At 40.4% G+C, this 24,746-nt stretch overlaps 2 protein-coding genes across 2 annotated transcripts; one reads left to right on the top strand and one right to left on the bottom strand.

Moving 5' to 3' along the window:
- Positions 1 to 831: 831 nt before the first annotated feature.
- Positions 832 to 8,139, bottom strand: LOC127143376 (MAGE-like protein 2). The gene is made up of 3 exons (XM_051076418.1): positions 8,065 to 8,139; positions 5,661 to 6,168; positions 832 to 836 (listed from the first exon to the last, which is right to left on the bottom strand). Exons 1-3 carry the CDS (start codon positions 8,137 to 8,139, stop codon positions 832 to 834), a joined length of 588 nt encoding a protein of 195 aa, XP_050932375.1.
- On the top strand, positions 8,105 to 24,137 carry wdr26a (WD repeat domain 26a). Its single transcript, XM_018680715.2, has 14 exons — positions 8,105 to 8,765; positions 9,321 to 9,420; positions 9,604 to 9,660; positions 10,101 to 10,237; positions 11,527 to 11,624; positions 12,685 to 12,841; positions 14,967 to 15,105; positions 15,196 to 15,336; positions 16,680 to 16,799; positions 18,679 to 18,824; positions 20,223 to 20,301; positions 20,438 to 20,567; positions 20,763 to 20,957; positions 21,610 to 24,137. The coding sequence occupies exons 1-14, from the start codon at positions 8,485 to 8,487 to the stop codon at positions 21,630 to 21,632; spliced, it is 1,803 nt and encodes a 600-aa protein (XP_018536231.1). The 5' UTR covers positions 8,105 to 8,484; the 3' UTR covers positions 21,633 to 24,137.
- Positions 24,138 to 24,746: the final 609 nt, after the last annotated feature.

A 24,746-nucleotide genomic window follows, 5' to 3' on the forward strand; every position in this document is an offset into this window, starting at 1 on the left:
TTTGTTCTATTTAAAGAAAGGGAAAGAGGACTGAACATGTCCTCATTGTACATAGTTTAGATTGTGTTTACTGGTGAATTTATTTATTGGAAATGACAGGGACATTGCTTTTTTTCCTACACAGATGTGAAAATGCCAGTGATAAAGGAATGGCTTTAGATGTAAAAGCCACAACATGGACCATGGTGGTTCTTCATTTGTATTTTAAAAGCATCTCAGGCTTGGGAACAAAATAGCACTTTGAATAATGTGTCTCTGTACTCTGTATACAATTCCAGGTTTTGGTTGCAACAGAATTTCTGGGTTACGCACCAACACAAGAACAGCCAGCTGATGGCATCATTAGGCAACACAATGATTCAGTCCTGTGGTTCTGTTTGTTGTTGCTGTTTAGTTTTTGTCCAGATTTGATTCAGAACATTAATTCCTCTTCACAGTTTTTGTGGATTGAATTAGATGTACTGTAAGTCTACTTAGCCTGCTCTGAGCAGTTGATCCCAATCCTGGTTATTAAGTTGAAGAATTTCTCAGTCAGTGTACCCTCTTTCATTTCAGTTGTTTGTCATCATAAGGTGAGTTGATTAAAGAAATCTAATAAAGACAAGCCTCAGAGTCATGATTATTACAGTCAGTAGAAACTGAAGCACATTGATTCTGAAAGAACTCATCAGGTCCATGTCTCAACATCAGGTTTACAAACTGAGCACATGCCAATAGACTGAATACATTTAGCTTGGTGATTTTAGATAAAATGGGGGACCCTTCAAGAGACAGCAAGAAAGTAGTTTACTGAACATATCACATAAATCAATAGTATTATGTAACGTAGTATCATACTAAACAACACAAGGACACTCACGAAGAGATAGTAGAAAAATAACATAAAATGTAAATACAACTAAATTGACTAAACTATCTTTAAACTGATCTGAATTGGAATTAAAAATTTAGGTCTATACAGTAAATATATACTTTGACAGTGCTTCATCATAGACTGTACATTACGTTACACACAGATATGTAACACTACAATAATAGAAATATAAAGATACCACATTATAGTAATAACAATTAACAATTTTGCTTGGTGCTTGGTCTGCGACAATGTTTAGGTGGGTGTTACGTGTCAGAGTAAAATCCAGATGAATAAAGGAGCCAAGGTTTCCCAGCAGAACATTGGATTGTAACAAAAAGAACAATATTTTTCATTTCTCTCTCTCTCTCTCTCTCTCTCTCTCTCTCCCTCAATTCAATTCAATTCAATTCAATTCGGCTTTATTGGCATGACGTTTTACATAAAACATGTTGCCAAAGCATAAAATGACACATATACATTAGAACATCAGTAAATACAGTGATAACTATATACGGTAAGATAATAATAAAGAATGAGAAATAACAAAAAAAAAAAAAAAAAAAAAAACAAGAAAACAAAATAAAATATATACATATACATGTGTATGTATATACATACACACATACAGAATCCCTACATTAAACTAAGTCTCTTTTTGTGACATGCTGTGACATACTCCCCTGCCACTTCTATTACAGAGCTTTCTTCTCCTAGAAGGATTCGAATCTGTTGATCTTTTGGGATGGAAGTAAAGTTTGGGATTTTTTGTCTAAATTTGGTGAATTCATTTTCTCTAATTTCTTTATATTTTGGGCAACTTGTGAGAAAATGAATTTCTGTTTCAATTTCACCTGTTTTACAGTGTGTACAAATTCTGTTTGATCTTTCAAGCCATTGTCTTTTTTGGCGTCCAGTTTCAATTGCAAGTTTATGGTCACTAAGTCTATATTTAGTTATTGTTTGTCATTTTATAGGATGTTTTATTTGGTTTAGATATTGGGCTAACTGGAATTCTCTGTGTAGTAAATTATAGCATTCTAATTTATGAATTGATTGGATTTCTGTTTTCCACTGTTTGGAGTATCTCAGTTTATTATCTTTATCTATTTGTTTTACTTGTGAATTTGGAGTTATTCTCAGAGTGTCACCTTTATATAGAAATGTCATTTTCTCATTTGTTCCATTCCAGGTAATTTGATCTTGGTTCATACAGCTTTGTTGTTCTGTGATGATACAAATCTGTGTCTGATTCTATCAGATGGTTCCAAAATTTGATTGTTCTTTTTTAATTTGAATTAAGAGAGGGAACTGGCCCAGCTCTGCTCTGCAGCCGTGGTTAGGACAGTTTCTGTGGACTCTCAGTATGTTTTTACAGAACTCAAGATGAACCTTTTCAACTGGGTTTGAGTCCCATTGCTCCTGTTTGATCAGTGAGCCCCAAACTTCACTTCCATATAAAAGAATTGGCTCAATAACACTTCAGAAAATTTTCAGCCAGATGATTATTGGGAGGTTTAGTTTGAATAGGGATTTCCTTATACTGTAATAAGCTCTACGAGCTTTATCTGCCAGGGCACTTACACCCTTAACAAAATGTTAAGTGATCAGCAGGCCGAGGTAAGTATATTCTGTTGTGTGACTCAATGTTGTCTCTCCCAAAAGAAATTGATGTTTTTTAGACTGTAATCTTGCCTTTTTTTGAAATATCATAATTTTAGTTTTATCTAGATTTACTCTGATTTCCCAGTTTTCACAGTAATCATGTAGTATGTTCAAATAATCTTGCATTCCTTGTTCTGTTTGTGATAGCAGTAAAAGGTCGTCTGCGTAAAGTAAACACTTAACTTTTGTTCCTTCTAAGTCCAGTCCTGGGGCTGTGGAGTTTTCAAGTAGTTTTGATAATTGGTCGATGTATATGTTGAAGAGAGTTGGGGATATGTTGCAACCTTGATGAACCCTGCGACATTGTTTGAAAAATTCTGTTCTTTTTTGTCCGATTTTTACAGCACATTCATTTTCTAAGTATTTACATTTAATCAAGTCATATACTTTGCCTCCAATCCCATTTTGGAGTAACTGATAGAAAAGACCGTTATGCCAGATCGAATCAAAAGCTTTCCTGAAATCAACAAATCCTTTATTTTTTTGGTGAACGTGTTTTTTGATTAGGGTATGAAGAGTAAATATGTGGTCTGTTGTTCTATGTTTGGGTATAAAGCCAATTTGGGATTTACTTAGTGTGTTGCTGTCATTCAAGTAGGACTGTATTCTTGAATTCAATATACGACAAAACAGTTTCCCCAAGTTAGAATTTACACAAACCCCCCTATAATTACTGGGATTCAGACTGTCTCCATTTTTAAAAATGGAAGTAATCATTCCCTTGTTCCAAACTGTAGGATATATACCACTCTTTAGTACCAAGTTAAATAATTTTAGCATAGCCTTTTTAAGTTTATTACTACTATGTTTTAGCATTTCTGTTCTGATACCATCAATACCACAAGCCTTCCCATTTTTTAGTTCAGCTAATTTTTCTTGTAGCTCTTCCATTGTAATTGCACTGTCCAGGCCATTCTGATTGTCTTTTATTTTGCCTTCTAATGATTTTAATTTGTCAATTATGGATATCTGATGTGTATTTAAACCGTATTGTTCTGGATTTTGATATAAATTTGAGAAATAGTTTTTCCAAACATTGCCATTTTGTATTGCAATGTTATCTTTATATGTGGTAGAATTTAATTTTCTCCACAGTTTCCAAAAAGAGTTTTGATCTATTGCCCTTTCAAGTTTGATCAATTCATCGTCTGTGTATTTGGCCTTTTTTTGGTTGATCATTTTCTTGTATTGTTTGAGTGCTGTGTGGTATTTGTGGCGCAATTCTTGGTTTTTAGGGTCATTGTGTTTTTTATTTGACAGGTTTCTGAGATGCTTCCTGAAAAAGGAACATTCGCTGTCAAACCATTGCTCTTTTGCTTGTTTTTTGTTTGATTTGTGGTTTAGTTTCTTCATTTTGGACTCTTTTGCTAATTTCATAAATATATTATTCAAATCTTTTGTGGCCAGATTTATGCTATCTTTGTTTATTGGATACTGGTTACTTAGGAAGGTATCTAGCGTGTTTTGGATGTTAGTGTCGTTAAATGCATTGGTGTAGTTAATGAGACTTGTCTCTGTCCATTTGTAGTGTTTTGGGAGGGGTATCAGGTTGTCTTCAGGACTATGTGTCTGGGTTTGGGTCTCTGTGTTTTTTTTCAAGTAAAGTATAAACTGATTATGGTCTGATATGGGACTTTGTGGTAATATTGTGAATGCTTTAATGTTTTCTGGGTAGAGATCTGTGATTGCATAGTCAATGACGCTATTTCCCAACGCAGAGCAGTAGGTAAACCTGCCCAGGGAGTCGCCACGCGTCCTACCATTAACAATGTATAATCCCAAGGCTTTGCACATTTGTAAAATTTCTTTTCCACTTTTATTCACTATATTGTCATAACTATGTCTTAGTTTTGTAATAGGGGGTTGGTATAGAAAGGATACATCTAAATGATTATTACCACTTGTATCAATAAAATCTTTCTCCTTCCCAGTTCGGGCATTGAAATCCCCACATAACAATACAGAGCCAAAAGACTGGAAGTGAAGTATTTCTCTCTGGAGATTGTGAAGATATTCTTCTGAAAAATATGGGGAGCTTGAAGGTGGTAAATAAATAGCACATAAATAAACATCCTTTGTGTTTTCAAGAAGACCTCTACTGATTTTTAGCCAAATATGAGTTTTCCCTTTTTTGATTGGTGATATATAACTGTGATGTTCCTGTTTATACCAAATAATTATTCCCCAGATTGCCTTCCGTTTTTAATGTGAGGATATTTCAAGGAGGGTAGACTAAGTTCATTATAGTTACTTGGGCAGTTTGAAGAAGTGTTATCATGTCTCCATGTTTCATGTAGGATAATTAGATCAATGTTCTCTATTCTATCTATAATTTCAGGACTTTTAGTCTTCAATCCAAAAACTGAAGAGTTCAGTCCCTGAATATTCCAGCTACTAACAGAAAAGGATGCTATTCTCTCATTTAAACATGTAGTGCTTATAAAGTATTCAAAATACAACCAACATATTTGAATGATAATTTGAACTGTTCTAGAGTAACGTTGTAACTGTATTGAGTGGTCAGTTTAACTTATTAACCTTATGACAAATTAATAGATAATGTCTCTTAACTGTTTTGCTCAGGAGGAACCTTTGTTCTGGAAGCAACTGCAGCATAAGTGTCTCTCTGTATGGGGAGTTCTTTTTAGAAAGTATAAAGCTGTGGTTGTTCTTCCTGGTGATGATACTGTTGCTGTTTCTGCCACTGGTGAGGAGATAACTGTGATCTAAGGAGCTGCTGTTGGTGAAGGGTCCAGTATTGCTGTTGATAGTGGTGCTCTGGAAGAGCCTGTTGATCTCTATGTTGCTCCTGGGGCAGATGAGGGTATCTCCCGTGCTCTTTGGGAGGGTAAATGGTAAATGGACTGTACTTATATAGCGCTTTTCTAGTCTTTTCGACCACTCAAAGCGATTCACACTACAGATCACATTCACCCCATTCACACACACATTCATACAGCACTTGTTCTATATATAAGTGCTTTCTAACACATGCACACACATTCACACACCGATGACACATCGGAGGCAATTTGGGGTTCAGTATCTTGCCCAAGGATACTTCGGCACGCGGACTGGAGGAGCCGGGAGTCGAACCACCGACCCTCTGATTGGTGGGCGACTGCTCTACCTCCTGAGGTACCTCTTGTATTCCTGGAGCGGATGAGGGTACTTCTGGTACTCCTGGGGGGGGGGGGTATCTCTGGTGCTCCTGGGGTGGATGAGAGTTCCTTTGGTGCTTCTGGGGTGGATGAGGGTACCTCTCGTGTTCCTGGGGAGGATGAGGGTATCGCTGGTGCTCCTGGAGCTGGTGGGGGTACCTCTCCTGTTCCTGGGGAGGATGAGGGTATCGCTGGTGCTCCTGGGGCTGGTGGGGGTACCTTTCGTGTTCCTGGGGAGGATGAGAGTATCTCTGGTGCTCCTGGGGCTGGTGGGGGTACCTCACGTGTTCCTGGGGAGGGTGAGGGTATCTCTGGTGCTCCTGGGGCTGGTGGGGGTACCTCTCGTGTTCCTGGGGAGGATGAGGGTATCTCTGGTGCTCCTGTGGCTGGTGGGGGTACCTCTCGTGTTCCTGGGGAAGATGAGGGTATCTCTGGTGTTCCTGGGGCTGATGGGGGTACCTTTGGTGCTCCTGTGGCTGGTGGGGGTACCTATGCTGTTCCTGGGGAGGACGGGGTTGTCTCTGGTGCTCCTGGGGCTGGTGAGGGTACCTTTGGTGCTCCTGGGGCTGGTGGGGGTATCTCTCATGTTCCTGTGTATAGTGGTGGTAGCATTGCTGGTGTTGAGCTTCTCTGTTTAGGACTGTCTCTTTGATGCTTCTGGCAAAATTTTTACTCCTCTTTCATTGAGGTGGATGTGATCATACAGGTGCTGGTAATTTATTTTACTGTGATGTGCCATGCTCACATTGGGAAGTTGAGTACAGCTCCTGGAGATCTCTGAGTTAATGGTGTTTATGATGATCTGGGGAATGTCCAATCGAGAAAGTAATGTAGATATTGTTATGTTTGCGGTTGGAAAATCCTCAGTGGCTCTTTTTGCCAGTTGCCATAGTGCAGTGGGTATGTCACCATTTCTCCTGGTGAGGTCATTTGATCTGGTGTGGATAATGATGTGTTCGACACCTGAAAACTTTCCACTGGAGAGGTGTTCCATGGCTTTCTCTACAGTGGGGCTCCAGAGTTTCACAGATTTTTTTCTCTGGGAACAGACATTCAGTTCTCTGATGCAGTTCTCTGATTTGATCCTGTTGCTGGAGGATCAGAGTATGGTTCTCGTTTTTCATTTGGTCATTTGAGTTTTTCTGATGCAGGCTGGTGAGAGTTTTCTCTCTGAACTCCATGAATTCCCTTTCTAACACTGAAAGTCTTCTTTAAGACTTCTTTGAGGGTCTTTAGTGTGTTGGAGTATCTAGGAAACTGAGAGGTTGTTGGATGTGTCAATGTTCCCTGTCTTTCTGTCCTCTGAGTGTATTGTGCTTTCCTGTTCTTTCTTTTCAGCCTTCTCTTTCATGTTCTGGAAATTGAGTTGAAAATTATCCAAGCAATTTTCAGATCCTTGGATCATAACTGTATCATTATGGTATATATTGATGGTTAACTTTGGACAAGTTGTGTCTCCATCTTCATATACAGAGATTTGTCTTCCTTTGCTGATCCCATTTTTCTTAATGTGTGTGAAGATTCCTGTGAAAGTTGTATGCCATGTGTTTAGTTTATGTGTGAAGAACTGTAGATTTGTCTTCACTTTGCCCTTTTCTGTTATTGTAAAGTCTGCAATAACTGTTTCTAGTGATTCCAATAGGACTTGTACTTTAAAAGTGTTTTTGGCCTTAGCAGATGTGATATGACTTGGATACAGTATCTCGCATCCTTGTATCATTGTGGCCAACTGTCAGATTTTTATAATCTACTGAATGATAACTCAGTCTAGAAAAAGAAAGACAAAAAGTTCCTCCCTGGTGTAGTTTTTTTTTTTTCTCCAGTAGTTAACCAGTAGTTAATTTGAGTTAGCTTCAGTATGCTAATTTAGCTTACTTGGAGCTGTCCTCCTCCTCTGCTGATCTGTTTGTCTGTTAGTGTTCCGTGGCAGTTGCTGGCAGTTGATGCTAGCTTCTTAGCTTCTTAGCTAGCTGGTTGTTACAGTTGTATCTTGATCATCTTTTTTTTTTTTTTTGGCTTGTAGTTGATGGAAATTCCCCGTTCCTTTTCTTAAAAGTATTTCTAATTATTAATCTTGTTTGTTGTCGAAGTTTAAGTCGTAAATTGTCTACCTCATTGCTAAAAAAGCACTACATTTTAAGTATAAATTATGAGTGAATCATTTCTGCTGTCCCTCATAGAATCTTTTCTCCCTGCTCTGTGTCTCTCTCTCTCTTTCTCTCTCTGCTGTATAACTATGACTGCAGCATGAAGAAGCTTACCGTCTAAAAAACTGGGCCTGTATCAATTAAGAGTTACCTTCACTGATATAATAGTAAATACAGAGATGGAGCCCAGTGGCCGCGTGATTTTCATCAACTGATACATGAGAAATTAGAAACTTGCAGTTGGAGTCTTGTCGCCCCCCAACGGTGACGCAGCCCGCACAGACCGGCGTGAAGGAATTTCCGCCAACGTCATCGCGTATGTCCATAACAAGGCTGCAGCTGTCTGAGAGCAACAATAACAAGCTCTAACCAACAACTTAACCGCGGCTTCAACCATACCTGACAGCGCTGGAGATCGCCAACTTTCATAAAATGCGGCTGTCGAAATAATTCTGGCCTCCGTTCGTTCGTCCTCCAGGCCGAAAACCGGGTCATCGTCACCGCGAAACAAACACGGAGACTCGGCCGCAGGGGGAACAAGGCAGTTCGGGGCTGCATCTGGGTTAGTGGGCCTGCAGTACCGGTGGTTTTGTTATTCCCGCAGTGCGCCCGTCGGTGGTTTGTATAGACATCGCGTCAGTTGTATAAACCGCGGAACATGCAGGCTAACGGGGCAGGACAGGACCGAGATTCAGAACTGTCCTGCCGAAACGGTGCACAAAACGGTGAGTCGTCCTCCACCGGGGCAGCTCACTCCAACGGACTAGTGTCTGTCACCAACAATGGAAACACTGTCAGCAACAACAACGGAGTGTCAGCCCAGCCCGCGGCCAACAACAGCAGCAGCACGGCGGACGTGAAGAAGAAGAAGCGCCTGTCTCAGTCTGAGGAGGATGTCATCAGGCTCATAGGACAACACCTACACGACCTGGGTCTCAAGTAAGTCGGCCGGTGGGACGAGCGAGTCCTCAGCCAGCTGAACTGTCAGAGGATGTGTCTGTCAGGACAGTCATGGTGACCTTTGGACTTGCTGTCCCCTCAGAGAAGGGAGGGAAACAAACCAGTTCGTACATCAGGTGGATTCTGTAGGCCTCGCAGGTGCTTTTAGCGAATATATACAAATAAGTTTTCACAGGTCTGTTTGGGACGGTGGTCCGCAGCGGGTCGGGTGGGGGGGATTTCCTGTCAAGTTAATAATTATTTAATTGGCTAATCATTTCAGCAGTGAAAGGCATCCTCCATTTTTGCTCAGTCCACCTTTTCTCCTCATCTCTGTCAGCAGTTACACAACAGTGAGCTGAGAATCAAGTCTGTGTCTCTGCCCACTCAGTGCATAGTGTCAGACACACTGTCATATGTTATTTATCACTTGTTCACATGACAGTGATGTAACAGTAAACATGCTCTAGTTCCAGTCACTGTATTTAAAAAAAATGATCTGAAAGGCCAGTGATCATGATGTTAATTGATATCTCTGTTCTGCATTGTTTACAGTCAGACGGTGGACCTCCTAATGCAGGAGTCTGGCTGCAGACTGGAGCACCCCTCTGCCACCAAGTTCCGCAATCATGTCATGGAAGGAGAGTGGGACAAGGTGGAAGTGATCTGCAATGCATATCCATACTGTCACAACTCTTGGATAACAGTAATCTGTACACTGTGTTCAGATCAAGAAGAGAAAATAATATTGATTTAGTTTGCTCTGTGCTTGAACTCTGTGCCAGTCATCCTAACCCAGCAAAACCAACCTCTCACACTGTCCCCTCTCTTTATTCAGGCTGAGAGTGATCTGAATGAGCTGAAGGCACTGATGCATTCTCCCAGTGCTATAGTGGTAAGTGGCAAGTCCAGCAATCCTCAAACCCCTCTAAATCTGTGTTAGAGACAGGTTGTAATCTAGCCTTGGTCATACAGTAGCATATATTCAAATGAATTTAAAGATACATATGAAGAAATACACATAGTTTCTCTGATATAGCTGCAGACCTGTGAGCTTTTTTCTTCAAAGTTTACTGCAGGTTATTTTATTTCACTCCAGCAGTTTATTACACATTAGACACATTTTATGTTGGACCCTTTCATAAACACGCACCAGATGTACACAACACAACTAGTGAACGTTTCAAATGAATAAAAAGATTCAGTCACATGTTGACTGTGAAGTGTCAGAATTGTCTGTCCTGGTGTCTAATGAGTAAATCTTGCAGACATCATGATGACCCCTGTCCTACTCTGTTGTTTTCGGCCTTGTCCTCTTTTTGTCTTCCTGTTCAGCGAATGAAGTTCCTGCTGCTGCAGCAGAAGTACCTGGAATATCTAGAGGACGGGAAAGTCCTGGACGCCCTGCAGGTCCTCAGAGCAGAGCTCACTCCTCTTAAGTACAACACGGAGCGGATCCACATCCTGAGCGGGTCAGTTCACAGACAGGGAAGCTGAGTCATACTGTGGAATTTCAGTGGAAGCCATCATTTTCACAGAGAATTTCACTGCACTTACAGTGTTGAATTTTGCTCATTGTTTTCGTGTCTGAGTTTTGCTCGTCCCACGTTGCAGTGGAGCAACTCAGGTTCCACAGAGGTGTAATAGAATTGGTTTTGGCAGCATCTCCGTTGACTTCACTGTCACTGATTTGAACAGTGATCACAGTGTGTGCTTTGACTGACAGGGCAGTAGCAAACAGAAGTACAGAATACTGAAGCTGTCAGTAGCCTTCGTGACAAAACTTGATAATGACCTAAATGAGGGTTTCTAGTTCATGTCAGACGAACCCTCTGAAACATCTAGATAATCACAGAACACTGTAACACTGAAATACAATAGGACCAATATAGGACCTACATTCAGTCTTTTTTCACTCCAGTTTTGCTATGAGCCTTCTAGTTCACTGCCCACTGGGGTGTGGGATAAAATCGAAAATGAAAATGTTGCAGTTTTCTTCCTGTGTACTCCTCATGGAGCCCACTGGAAAACTATTTCTGTCCAGTTCTGATGCTCCTCAGCCCGGTGAAGACAGTTTGTCCTCCTGAGAGCTGCTGCTGAGGACAGAGGTGTTTACATGATGCTGACATCCTGCTTTTGAATTCTCAGTAAGGCCGTGTTCAGACTGAAAACTTTGTATCATAAACTGTGGGCTTCTCATTCATCTCAGTGGGACCACTGTGTTGTTGCAGTGGGGGTGCATTACAGTAAATACAGTAGTCTGAAAAAGACTGATCCAGACTCAACTTTTGCTGCAGCACAGGGTAACACTAGGGGCAGCAGTGTTCATCTTACCCCACAACACAAAAAACAACTATCCTCATTGAGTTTCAGTATGTGGTGCACAAAGTTAACATTTTTGTTAACACTTTTGTCTCAACATCTGCGGACCATGAACGTCCACAGCAAATGTAGCATGTGTTGGATATCCATGACATGACAGTGTTTCCTCCACCTGAAAACAATCAAATTCAAAACTGGCCAAATATATGATATTAATTAGCAGATACACTAATGGTGTTATACTTCTCATTGTTTTGTAATGGCAACAATCAGTAGGAAAACAAAATGACACTGGTGTTGGTCTACTACTGACAATCTAACATGATTTTATTTTTTGCTGTTGACGTATTTGTGAAGAAATCTTTAGACTCGATACAGAGCTCAGCGTAGCAGCAGGTGTGAGTGTGTCTGACAGAAGATGTCCTCATGTGTTTTGAAGGTACCTGATGTGCAGTCATACAGAGGACCTGCGAGCGAAAGCAGAGTGGGAAGGCAAAGGCATGGCATCCCGAACAAAGCTGCTGGACAGGCTCCAGAGTGAGTGCAGTCTGACTCACAGCCCCAACTTACTCCTTCCTACATAGTCAACACCTCCCTAATGCTGTCATTGCCATATACTCTACACTGACTTGTATTCAGTTGGATTAAATGTACACCATATGATGATAAGAATCTCTCTTACAAACACTGAAAACAGATTTCCGCTCATTTTCCAAAACAGGGATTTTCACAAGAGTTACATCTCGCCCTGTACAGATAAGAACATTTAGTATTTAGCCGTAGTTTAATCTTGGCCACAATGATCTTGGAACATAACGTTTGCACTGATAACATGTATCATGAAAATATGGTGGAATTCTTAAGGTAATATTACATCTACAAAATTTCACTCATTTCTGTTTGAGTAGATTGCATGAAACAAAAGGGAAAATTCAAACATTCCTCAAAGACCAGTTGTTCAACTTTATCACCTTGTCTTGGCTGATATTCACATCATGTAACTCAGACTGGAAACACCTCACCTCATTTTGTTGTACATGTACAAAGTTTCACAGATGGTTGGCAGTTGTACTGAACTGTGCCTCCAGCAAGTTGATTGGTTGATTCAAGGCGGGTTCAGAATGGAGAGGAAAACAAACCAAAATCCTCTACATAGTATAAAAGAAACAGCCACACACCCACACACATTCACCTGCATGCAGCCTTGGGAGGCAGAACTTCAGTAACTGAGCAGAGCAGCTCCATGTGGGTCACATTTGGCTCTGTTGTTGAACACAGCTAAATCAATCAATCAATCAATCAACATACAGCAAGCAAATAAATAAATTGTAATAAATAAATAATAAGAATTACATATAAAACAACCAGTTAAAGGCTAAATTATATACAGTGACTACAGATACAAAATAACATCAAAATCAATAGAATTGAAAATAGAATATATGGAACCATATGTAGACTGAATATTACATTGTAGAGTGGCAGTAATATGTTATTATACCCTGAACATCAGTATATTCTAATAGAGCTGTACAGTAGATGGTTACTTTATGCTCTGAACTAATTAGAATCTTTGTGTGTGCGTGTGCACATGCAGCCTACCTGCCTCCCTCAGTGATGCTACCCCCTCGCCGCCTGCAGACTCTGCTGAAGCAGGCGGTGGAGCTGCAGAGGGAGCGCTGCCTCTACCACAACACCAAGCTGGACAGTGGACTGGACTCTGTGTCCCTGCTCCTGGACCATGCCTGTAGCCGGTAACAACACACACACACACACACTGTACTGCAACAGGGCACCAACCAGGCTGATGGGACTTTTCTGTGCTTTAAAAAAAATCACATTTTAATGTTTGATTTTTTTCACAGTGGGACAGTTGGACTACATGTAGTGTGTGCTATAGAACTGTATTTAATTTGTCACTATCTATCTATCTACTACAAGAAAAGCTTACAAGATGAAAGGCAAAAGTAATTGCTGAAGCAATGCTTAAAATGACAGAAAAACAGTTAAATGCATAGGAAAAATTTGGAAGCTGAAAGCTAAAACAACAGCTGAAGCATTCATTTGAATAGAAAAACTGCAGACAAAGTTGAACATTTTAAACAGCATAAACAGCTGAAGAAAGTTGAATGAGCATAAATGTAAAATCGTTAATAGTTTAAACCTTTTGATAGTTGAATGGTTTCTGTAGCAGAATATGTGCAGGAGTAGTTACAACCCAAACAGTGGTGGAAGCAGAAAGGAAAAACTAAATGCAGAATCAAAAGTTGGAAGTCAAAATGTAAAACTGGAGCTGTAAGCTTGAGTGCATTAGCTGGAAAAGCAGAGAGTACAAGCATTGTGTAGCTAAAGGCAGATGTCTTGAGACACTGTGAGAGAAGAAATTCTTTGTATTAATATCAAATGAACTCTATCTGCAGAATGTCTGAACTTCCTTACAGGTAAAATATAAAAAATAGGTATTGTATGTGTGTCTGTATGACAGGTATTTTTTTATTTTTTATTTTTATTTTTTTTGGGGGGGGGGGGGTGTTACAAACAGTTTAAAGGTAATTTACCAGTCAAAATGATTTTAATGTATAGGTTCTATGTAGATGTGTGTGTGTGTGTGTGTGTGTGTGTGTGTGTGTGTGTGTGTGTCTGACTATGTTTGTAAACAGCACCGAGATCAAAGGCGCCAGCTACAGTAAGCTGGCCCTGAGAGTCAAACAATACAGAGATTTGCCTCTGCGTACCTCTCAAAGTCTCCCTATTCATCCAAAAACTGTAACTGCTATCGATCAGGTGATTACCAGCGCTGGGAGACTTTGCTGAAGGTAGACGTGTGTCATTTCTGTAAGGTGAAAAATGACTACAGTGTCACAATTTAAAAACTCCTCAGACATTCTTGAGAGAGTACAGGCCATGTTTAATATGGCCTATCTGTGGTGTGGTTGAGGGCTCCTCTCAGTGCTCAGAGGCCGCTTACTGAAAAATTGTAAATCTTATGGCTTAGGGAGTCACACTGTGTGACAGAGCACAAAAACATCTACAATTTGAGGTATAAATGTGTGTGAGGAGTGAAAGATGTTGGCAGGAGAAGAGTTGAAGCACAAAAATTTCAGGCTAGCATGTGTGACATCACCCACTCTAGCCAGCCCAATAACTGTCAGAAATGAGCATGAAATATAAACTGCAGACATTCAAAAATCTTAATAACAGAATAATGACATTTCTAGCTGAAAGTATGTACTAGTTTAATTTCCCAGATGATGAAGTTTTCAAGGATTTGAACGTGTTTTTGAACACACATCAAAAAACCCAGATTAAAGAATAATACCTGAAATAATTGTAACTTTTTTTAAAGGTTAAATGAAGTTTCTTGCTGAAAGTATGCTGACCTAGTTGAAGTTCAAAGAGGCTGAAGTTGTCTCCATTCATTTGAATGGCAAAAAATTACCAGGAAAAAAAAAAATATATAAAATATATATATATATATATATATATATATATATATATATATATAAGTGGCCAAAAGTTTACGGACGGAGAAGAACAATAGTGTTAATGCTCAGTCAGCATTCACACTGACTAAATACTGTATGTAATCATCAAACTATGTTATAGCCATATCATCAACGTCATAAACCATAAAAGCTGATATATTTTCTATTATAAATATTTAATTTACATTATGTCATGAAAACAAGACAAAAAAAATTACAAAAGGTAGAAAATAAAAATGATTAACAGACACATACATCCACAGCATACATTTACACACATACATACATACACTTCTACATAATTTTAAACTGAAGACAGTGACAAACTCACAAATGACAAAAACTGATTATAGTATGCATCATGGTGTTCAATGTGTGTGTTTCTAATCTTTAGGAAACAGTTCCCTTGCTACACTCAACAGATTCTGACTGAACACTGCAATGAAGTCTGGTTCTGCAAGTTCTCCAATGATGGCACAAAACTGGCAACTGGGTCCAAAGACACCACAGTCATCGTGTGGCATGTCAACGTGGTAATCAGTCATTTACCTATCATCAGTTCAGCAGAAAATATCAGTCAGCGTGTGAGAGGGTTAATGACTGGTTTATTTGTTGGTCGACAGGAAACCCAGCAGCTGAAGTTGATTAAGACTCTAGAGGGTCATGCTTATGGTGTTTCGTACCTGGCGTGGAGCCCTGATGATGCCTATCTGATAGCCTGTGGTCCTGATGACTGCTCTGAGCTGTGGCTGTGGAATGTACAGGTACAACATCTCTCACACATGTGCAGAGTGGATGCCAGCCAGTCACTAGCCTCCTTCCTGTCTGACTGAACCGTGATCCACATTCACAAACATCACACAACATAAATCAGCAGCAGGCCAGCAGCCTGTCATAACTGAGGCAGCTAGGATCACTCTGTGTGATTTATCTTTTTTGTTATATAGGAGCTAAAGCCTTAAGACCAGGTGGGCTCCCTGCAAGGCAATGCAACATTTTATCATAGTTAGCACACTCAATTAATTGGTGGAGCACTTAATTCTCTGAATGAAATATAAATACTTGAGCACTCCCAAATATTGTCATGTGTATTGTAGAAAAATACAACAGTGATTAATTGATTAGCTGTATTTAACAGTGCAGCTTTAACTCAAATTTTTGTTTAGCTCATAATTAGAAAAGGTGGATTTTGCAACAACCAGCCTACATCTCCATGACAACCAGCTGTCACTGCCTGTCTATCTGCAACATACTTTGCACAAACTGTATTCCAAAGTGATCCATTTAAAGGATAAGTTCACATTTTGTCTAAGCGTCTACATACATTAAAGGTTTGTGGTCACCCTTGTCTTCGTACTGTCTGCTTTTAGTAAGAGAAATTTTATTTGTGTAGTTCAGACTACTCAAGTCCCATCTGTTACAGTGTAGTGATGGTCACTACCAACAGCTCCCTCAGTGTGCATATACAGGTCTGAGTATTGTATTAATAGACAGAAAAATGTGAACCAATTGTTTAAATTAGAATCTTGGTTTATTTCAACTTATTTTTGTATTTCTGTTCATCATTTCTATCAGTAAGAAATAACACTGCACACTAAGTGAATAGATGGAATACAGTGGGTTTATTAGAATGACATCCTTAATTTAAGTCATTTACCCCAGTTCTGTTTTGACTGTACAGTATGTTTTTTTATACTCCATACTATACAACTGTGGTCCTGAGTTAGTAAAGAAAGACAGAAAACAGAGTTTTTTTTGTTTTTTTTACTGAAAGCAACTGCTAGAAACCAGGCTTGTGAGAAAAACTAAAACAATGGACTAACAGAGGTTCAGTGCTCTGTAGATCTGAGGGGGACTACAGAGCTAGTCATAGTGATCTGTTGGTTTGTAACTACACATGGCTCCTTTCACATTAATCTTCAAACCTATACCTTCGTATGAAAGGCACCTGGACCCTGTGAATGAAGACACACTGTTTTCTCACTCCACTTAGGCTTTTCCAAACCCATGTGATCACATGACAAAACCCTTAAAATCAGTGTGTTGTAGTGTATGTTGTCTGATCTTCTCAGGCATGTATCTCCCTGCTCTCTGTTCTGCTGTGTAGACGGGGGAGTTACGAACCAAGATGAGTCAGTCTCATGAGGATAGCCTGACCAGCGTGGCCTGGAATCCAGATGGCAAACGCTTCGTCACTGGCGGCCAGAGAGGCCAGTTCTACCAGTGTGTGAGTATCTCCGACGGTACACACACTGTGCTGTCAGTGCCCACAGGCACTGTACTGTAATAACATGCACTGTTATACTATACTGACACAATTATATACAGTGAATATTAGAGCTGAACACAGGACTAAGTTCCTGCTGGGCAGCAGAACTGCTACCATGCTCACCACTGTCAACTAATTACATGCATTTAAAAAAAACACTGATATTTTGGTGTTTGGGCTCAATGTCTGTCCATCTTTGGTTTTAGAGAGATTTCTAACACTTCATGGAGCTTTTATTGCGCTTAATGTAAATTGTGGACCTGCTTCTGCTCGCCTCTGTTTTACGCGTCCATGTTTGTGCATGCTTACTGCATGCATCTGTGCACAATAGACATAGATAATCATAGATATAACCATCAGTAGATGTCCTCTCATAGTTATGTAGTATTTATAAAATGCTGTGTTAAATTGTTTAATTGTTTCTGGTTTTCTAGATCAGAGAATGCAGGTTCACGTCAAAATGAGGCCTTTTCTCCTGGAAGTGGAATTCAAATTATTCTAATGGCTCAAGTTTTTGTTTTAGAGAAACGTTGCCTTTTGAAAATTGTTAATTTAGTGTTCCCAGGTCAGCTCAGTGAAGAGGGAGGGAGTAGCAGTGTTCATCACTATCTGCTACACTGTTAGTGAATGTGCAGGTGTATTATACTTGGACCTAGGGCTGGGCGATAAAACTATAAGGATATATATTGCGATATAAGTCTTCCTCGATAGACATAAGAGATAAAAGAGAAAATGACAACAGAAAATGTTAACAAAAACTGGAGCAACACCATTACTGAAGAACTCACTCCAACGGACACAGCACCGAATGACAGAGGATTGACAGGCACACAGAGAGCCAGTAGAGGCAGACACAGCTAAAAAAAACTCTATGGGATTTGTCCTAGTAGAAAATACAGAATACTTAAATTTCATTCTGCCATTTTCTCTCTTTGTCTCTTCTTTCTCTCTCCTTCTCAGCTCAACCAGGTATTTTGCAAATTTAGAATATTGCAGCAGTGGCAACAATTTTCCTGTGGTGGGCTGCTGCTATAAAATGTATATAGCGAAGCCACTGCAGACGTAAAGTTGGTGTCTTGGTCATAGCCCAGTTATCTCAGCCACTTTTCATTTGTCATAATACCAGTAGTTTCAGCTTTAGCTGTGTCCACTCTCTCAATGGGCATGAAGCTCTCAGCAGGCAGGTAGAACTAACCTGACACTGGAGCAGAGAAGATAGGAGCGACTCACACTGCCTCCCTTACACTATCCCTCTGTCCTCCCTTTTTATCAACTAACTCCAAAGTTAGTTTTGTGGTTTTGTCATTTTAAGACCAGATTTGGTTGTAAAGCTTACAGCCTGTCGCTCTGTTGCTCCTGCAGTGCTCTCTGTGTGAACTGAGAGGCAGCTAAAAAAAAAGTGGAACGACTCATCTGAGTTGAATCAAGACCTCCCCGACTGATGCATCAAATAGTTCACATTTAGGGGGCAGCCCTAAAATTGACTGTATGGTACCTTCACATCTCACTTGGGAGTAAAAAGGAACCTTAAAGTTTGACAGAAATAGTGATTTGATTTATATCGTGATATATATCGATATTGACTGATATGAAAAATCACATTGTGATACGATTTTTTCCCATATTGCCCAGCCCTACTTTTGAAGCCTATTGTCCCTGCTGAACTGTCCCTGCTGCACTCAGACTACAGAGTGTTGAGTCTGATCTTGTCTTTAGTTTTCAGTTCAAAAAAGAAAACATTGACCCCAAATCAAATATGGAAGTGTCTTGGGTTTCACTGCAGCCGTCTGGTGTTGATAGTTTTCCTGAATGCATTTTGTCTCCTCCTGACTCCCAGGACTTAGATGGAAACCTGCTGGACTCGTGGGAAGGAGTGCGGGTGCAGTGCCTGTGGTGTCTGAGTGACGGCAGGACCGTCCTCGCATCCGACACCCACCAACGTATCCGAGGATACAACTTTGAAGACCTGACGGACAGAAACATGTTGAGTATCCTCAACATCAACTTCTCCTGCTCCTTTTGTAGATACCTACTCAATATGTAACCAGACCTCAGCTGAGTCTGATTCTTGTGCCAGATCCAGCTTCTAAAGCCAGAGAGAGATGTGGCTTCATCACGGATATTGAATTAGACATAACATTTATTTTTACAGCCTGTACATGACAAAAATGCACGTATACTTTAATGTCAGACAGTCAGACATATACACATACTTACTGGTGACACGTACATTATGCTAGTTAATCCAATTTTAAAGCAACAGTCCTACAATCCTTGTCACTACATCATCAACAACTGAGGATGTAATAAATGTCTTAGTATAATATGTACTGTACAAACTTTTTGATCTTTTTTGATCAGTCATGTGATTTAAACTTTCCACCCAGTTCAGGAGAATCTTTCCTAGTCTGCAGATTACGACACTAGGTATGAACCACAAAGTCTTGGGTTGGAATCCAGACCTTTATTGGGGGTTGGTCCACATCTCTGTCTTCAGTGACTTTGTGTCGTTTCTCTACTGTTGACTTGGCAGTAATGTTAAAAAATGCCCCTAAAATAGATCTTCCTTCTCCAGACTCTACAATAATTCATAATAGTTAACTTTTACAGGTAAGTAGTAAAGTTCTGCACTGACGTTAGTAAGAAGAAGACACACACCCTGTGACTGGTTGAAATCCAGCTCCTGACCCCCATGTTAGGAACGACTAGTTTATCTCTTTATCTCTGGTGTTCATGAATGGGCATTTATGCTTTTTTCTTAATGTGACATACTATATAGTTTGTCAAAAGCAGCAAGTTTCCTCAACATGGAAATTAATTCATAATCAGTCTTCACGTTTGTAACATTACAGATCTGTCTGTGGTGCTGTAAAGAGACTCAGTGGTGGTACATAGTCCTCAGTATGGTCTATAGACCATGTGAAAAATGTGTGCAGTGTTAATGAAATCGTATCAACGTGTGACTGAATCATAGAGATGGCACAGCCAAATTTACCAACCACACCACCCTGAGATTTCACCCAGACAATACAACAAGTAGCCAACAGACCAGTCCAATCCACACATAGACAGATACAGTCTTTTTACAATGACTTTAAACTTAATGAGTGAAAGAAGCAGCAGTGTTGTAATACAACCACATGACAGCTCAACCAGGGAATGAACAGGGAGACTCGTAACTTTCTCTTGATGTACAGACATGTCTGTTTAATTTGGTGATTTGCGTTACACAGTGTGTGTGAAGAGGGATAAATGTTTGTTTATGTTTAACCTGCAGCTTACACAGCAGCATGAAGGTTTAGTGACGGAACTCTGTTGTCTACTGTGTGGAAGTAGTGTTGGCTCTGCCTGTTGATCATGTTGTGTGTCGTATCATTGCAGTGTGCAGGAGGACCATCCCATCATGTCTTTCACTGTTTCCAAAAATGGAAGGTTAGCTCTGCTCAATGTTGCTACCCAGGTAAGCAGCTTGTTGCTTCCTCACATTTCTCACAGTGTTTTGTCCTTCATTTGAACCTGGTCTGGTTGCTACAAATCCAGTTCAGTTCAGTGTTGATTTTGAAATGTGTGTTTCAGTAAATACTGTGTGTTTGTAGGGAGTGCACCTATGGGACTTGCAGGACCGAGTGCTGGTGAGGAAGTACCAAGGGGTCACCCAGGGCTTCTACACCATCCACTCCTGCCTCGGAGGGCACAATGAAGACTTCATCGCCAGTGGCAGTGAAGGTAAGACAGCAGGATGTTCAGTAGAAGAAAAAAGAAAAAAAATTAAAGTAATTGTGGCATGTGCAGAGGTTTGGACACCCTACTGTGTCAGTGTTTAGTAGCCCCAAGTTTTCAATTGTAAAACTGGTGGACTAGGCCTGTAAATGTATTCCAGTAAACTGGCAGCAGTTGATGAAGTCTCCTGTGTCCTGTCAGACCACAAAGTTTATATCTGGCACCGGCGCAGTGAGCTGCCCATCGCAGAGCTGACTGGTCACACCCGCACAGTCAACTGTGTAAGCTGGAACCCCGTACTGCCCGGCCTGCTGGCAAGCGCCTCCGACGACGGAACTGTCCGAATCTGGGGACCTGCCCCCTTCCTGGATGTTCAGGATGGAGAGGTGCTTGATGGTATGAACATGTGAACTAGTGTGCATAGTTGTTGTGAAAAAATTGAGAGGTTAAGCGGGTGATTAGTTTATGAAATCCAGGTGCTGAAGGATGCACATTTCTCTGACTGTTTTTTTTGTTGCATTATCTTTGAGCCACTGCCTCCATTAGGCTGCACAGTTTACATAAAGGTAGTGTGAGAAGTCAGAGTTTCTAACAGCAGCAGGCCCAAAAACAAGGGCATTTCAGATTCTCAATGTTGACTGAATAAAAATATATATTCATATGTGTGATAAACTTGAGATGAAGTGAGATTAACTCTGCATGGTTTAAATCTACATCTGAGGTGGATACGTTTTTTTCTTCCACATGGCTAAATTAGGTGGGTGAAAAAAGGTTCTTGTAATGTACTTGATGTGTGGCTCAGAGGTGAGAGAGATGAAAAACTTATCTAAGTGGCTCTGAGAAACTGTGCAGCCTTTGAGCTTAATGGAAAAATCAGTGGAACAGACTCTAGCTGGACCGGTAAGCAACACTGCTGCAGTCATGTTCAACCATTCAGCTGCAGGAAGTTGATGCACATCCGCTGCTGGACGTGTAGGGAGCACGTGGAAGCAGAGCAGCAGGTGAGCTGTAAGGATGAGTGACCTCTGTCTCTTTCCTATCCTGTCAGAATGTTGCAGCATGGACAGCTGATGATTAACTGGTGCTCTGAACCCGACGAGCGTTAAGACTCTGTAGACACTTGAATGGATGAAACGGGGAAAGCTTTGGTGATTGGACAGCTGCTTCCTGGAGGCAGGGCTGGCAGTGCTCCATGTCAGGATGTCACAACACAGAGATGTCAGGCTTAGTCACATTACTGATAGCAGAGCCGGCCGGGTGAAGCTTGGCTCCAGGACCTGTCCCAACTCCTCCTGTTTGGACCCGTTCCCTCAACACCATCCAGGACCACCCACCTCCTCTTATTTATTATTAGCTACATTATTTATTCACGAGTAGTTCATTGACTAGTGCTAGGCTGTGACATAGCAGCGCCTGGTGGAGGGTGTGTGTGCTTAGTGTTCTTCAGTCCTGTGTCTGAGCTGCTCACATGAAGAAGAAGCTTTAGGTCTTTCCCTCTTTCACCTTCTGAACCTTTTAAGAGATTTTACCTGCAGGAACATTTGTTGGCCGTAACACACACTTGAAGAAAAGGACCTTTTAAATGCATAATTCTACATTATCTTGTCTTTTTTATGCAAAACACATTTTTTGTTTTTTCCCTTCAGCTTTCCTGTATGTATCCAGAGAAAGACAGTATTTGGTGAGCATGTTGCATAGGATTGCACAGGACATGGTTGATGGCTAATGTGTGTTTTACACTTGCAGTACACCCTTCTATATCTATTAAAATATGTTGAGTGGTTGGCTGCCTTCTGAGAGTATACAGCAGCTGATGAATGGAAACCTAAAGAGTTCAGATGATTATCTGTCAACCCTTACCTCTGCATATGGATTATGTGAGTGTAGTCTCCTTCATGCTGTCAATGTGGATTTCCTGTTTTTTTTCTGTTACATCTTTGCTCTGGCTTCACTGTTTGCTCTCTGTTCTGTTGCTGCCTCTCTCTGCATACAAACAGCAGTCTTTATATGAATTTATTTTCATTTGGGTTAGTTGTTACATGTTCTAAGTCTCATTTATCACTGTGGTTTTTTTTATATTTACTAGAAGGTGGGCTGAAACATTTAAAGAGACACCCTGATTTCTTACTGTACTCAGTGGAGCCCCCAGACCCCCAGCTCAACTGTCAGCTGTTTGAAAAGATAAAGCTGATGTTATACCAGAACAGACAATGTGTTGGTCAGTTTCTCACAATTCACAACTGGCTTTAAGCCCATCTGTTCCTACTGACATGAATTTTTAATTTTTAAAAGTCTCTGTCATTTCCTCAAACAACTGCTCTGTGTAGTTTTTTTACTCAAACAGAGGGACTATTTTCAGCAGTGGATTAATCCACAGTTGGGGTTATGTATTTGTGGCAACAGGGCAGTGTGTGTGAGACTGAGTCAAATAAACTAGTGTGTGCTCAGACTGGTGAAGGAACAGTGATGTGTTTTTAATCATTTTTGGAAACAATGGAGCTCTGTGGCCCAGATGAATCAGATATCTCAGACACATGCACACACACAGTACTTGTTAGTAGTAGACAATCAGTGTTTTTTGGTCAGTACATGAGGTGTGTTCATGATTTAAAAAAATTAAAAGTACATTTTCAGCCTTGTCCTTTCAACGTGTGACCAGTGAGCTGTGAGGACACAGTAACAAAATTATGGAGTGTATCTTTAGCAGTCAGTGTGTAACACATTTGCACTCAAGTGTAACATAAAGTTATTATGAACTTCTACAAAGTGTTTCCTTTCAGAGTCAAAAGAACAATCTTGCCTGATATGATGTTTTATGTAATATGTGCTGTATATTTGTATGTTATGGCATGTATTATGAGGCGTGTACAAATAGCAGACAGGAGGAAGTGTGTGTTTCAGGGTTCCCACACCTGTTTTATACTGTCAGATTTTTTTAAAAAAAAGTTTCTGCTGCTTCAGCAGCTCTTCATACCACATTTTCTTGACTGGACTATTGAAATGTAAAGCAGCAAGTTAACATTTACACCCGTGAACATAAAACATTTGTTTTGAGATTCAGCCTAAATCTGTCATATTGTGGTGACATTTTTCCAAACTGCTTCTACAGATTGTGTTGACAAGTTTATTCAAGTGAGAATTATTCTTCCAAAAGCTCTGTGGTCCTGGATGGTATCTATACAGCCTGTACAGACTGTAGGAATCCTGTTTTTCTGCTCAGGCACCATCACAGCCACCACCAGCTTTAATTCCGCCATCACAGAACACATGCACAGTGGCACACAACAATAGATGTCACACACACACTTGAGTCAATCACAGATGTGTTCTAGCTTCTGCTTCTGCGACTGACTAGTTTGTTTCTTCTGAGTATTTTAGGCTTCTCTTATTTTCTCTTCTCACCGTAAGAAGCCAAATTAGGAACTTAATTTGCTTGCAGGCAGTTTCTGCCCCAAACATTTTACATTTTAAATGTGTTATTACAAAAAGTGATTGTACTGTTCTGTGTTGTTCTGTAGGAGAAGTGTTATGTATGCATATTTTAAATAAAGCATTCAGGGTTTTAAAATGTTTAAACTGTGAAATGTCCCTCACTTGATCTAAAGTCAGCACTGTTTGTTTTGTGTCTGAATGAACACGACCTGAGCAAAGTTTTTGTTTCAGCCAATTCAAGTGCACTGTTTAAAATTTGACTGTGGCCCAGGAACTAGACTCCCCTCACTAACCATTAAATATGTCACAATGAGGCACATTAGACAGACAGATATAAGTCTGTGGAAGTGATGAACATGCAGCCCCTCTCAGCTTCATAGTGAGCTTCAGTTTCAGGGGTTTGGTTCAGTTTCTCTGTCCTTGACCTGTTCAGAACCAAACAGCAGACACACACAGTCAGAGAGCAGCTGGTGAAGAGAGAGGAGCATTCAGGGTGGCTGTGGCTCATGAGGTAGAGCGGTTGCCCACCAGTTTGAAGATCGGTGGTTTGATCCATGGCTCCTCCAGTCCGTGTGCCAAAGTAAAGCAAAGAGAAGGAATACTGGACACAAACACTCTGATTCCACCATGATGTTGCTCAACAATGTTTGTACACCATTCAGCCATGACAATAAAACTGATGACTGGTTTTTAATGTTGTGGCTGATCAGTGTATATACTGTGTACAACAAAATGGGTCAGTTTCACTAAAAT

Source organism: Lates calcarifer, linkage group LG15, assembly GCF_001640805.2.
Source record: "Lates calcarifer isolate ASB-BC8 linkage group LG15, TLL_Latcal_v3, whole genome shotgun sequence".
Taxonomy (NCBI): Eukaryota; Metazoa; Chordata; class Actinopteri; family Centropomidae; genus Lates; species Lates calcarifer.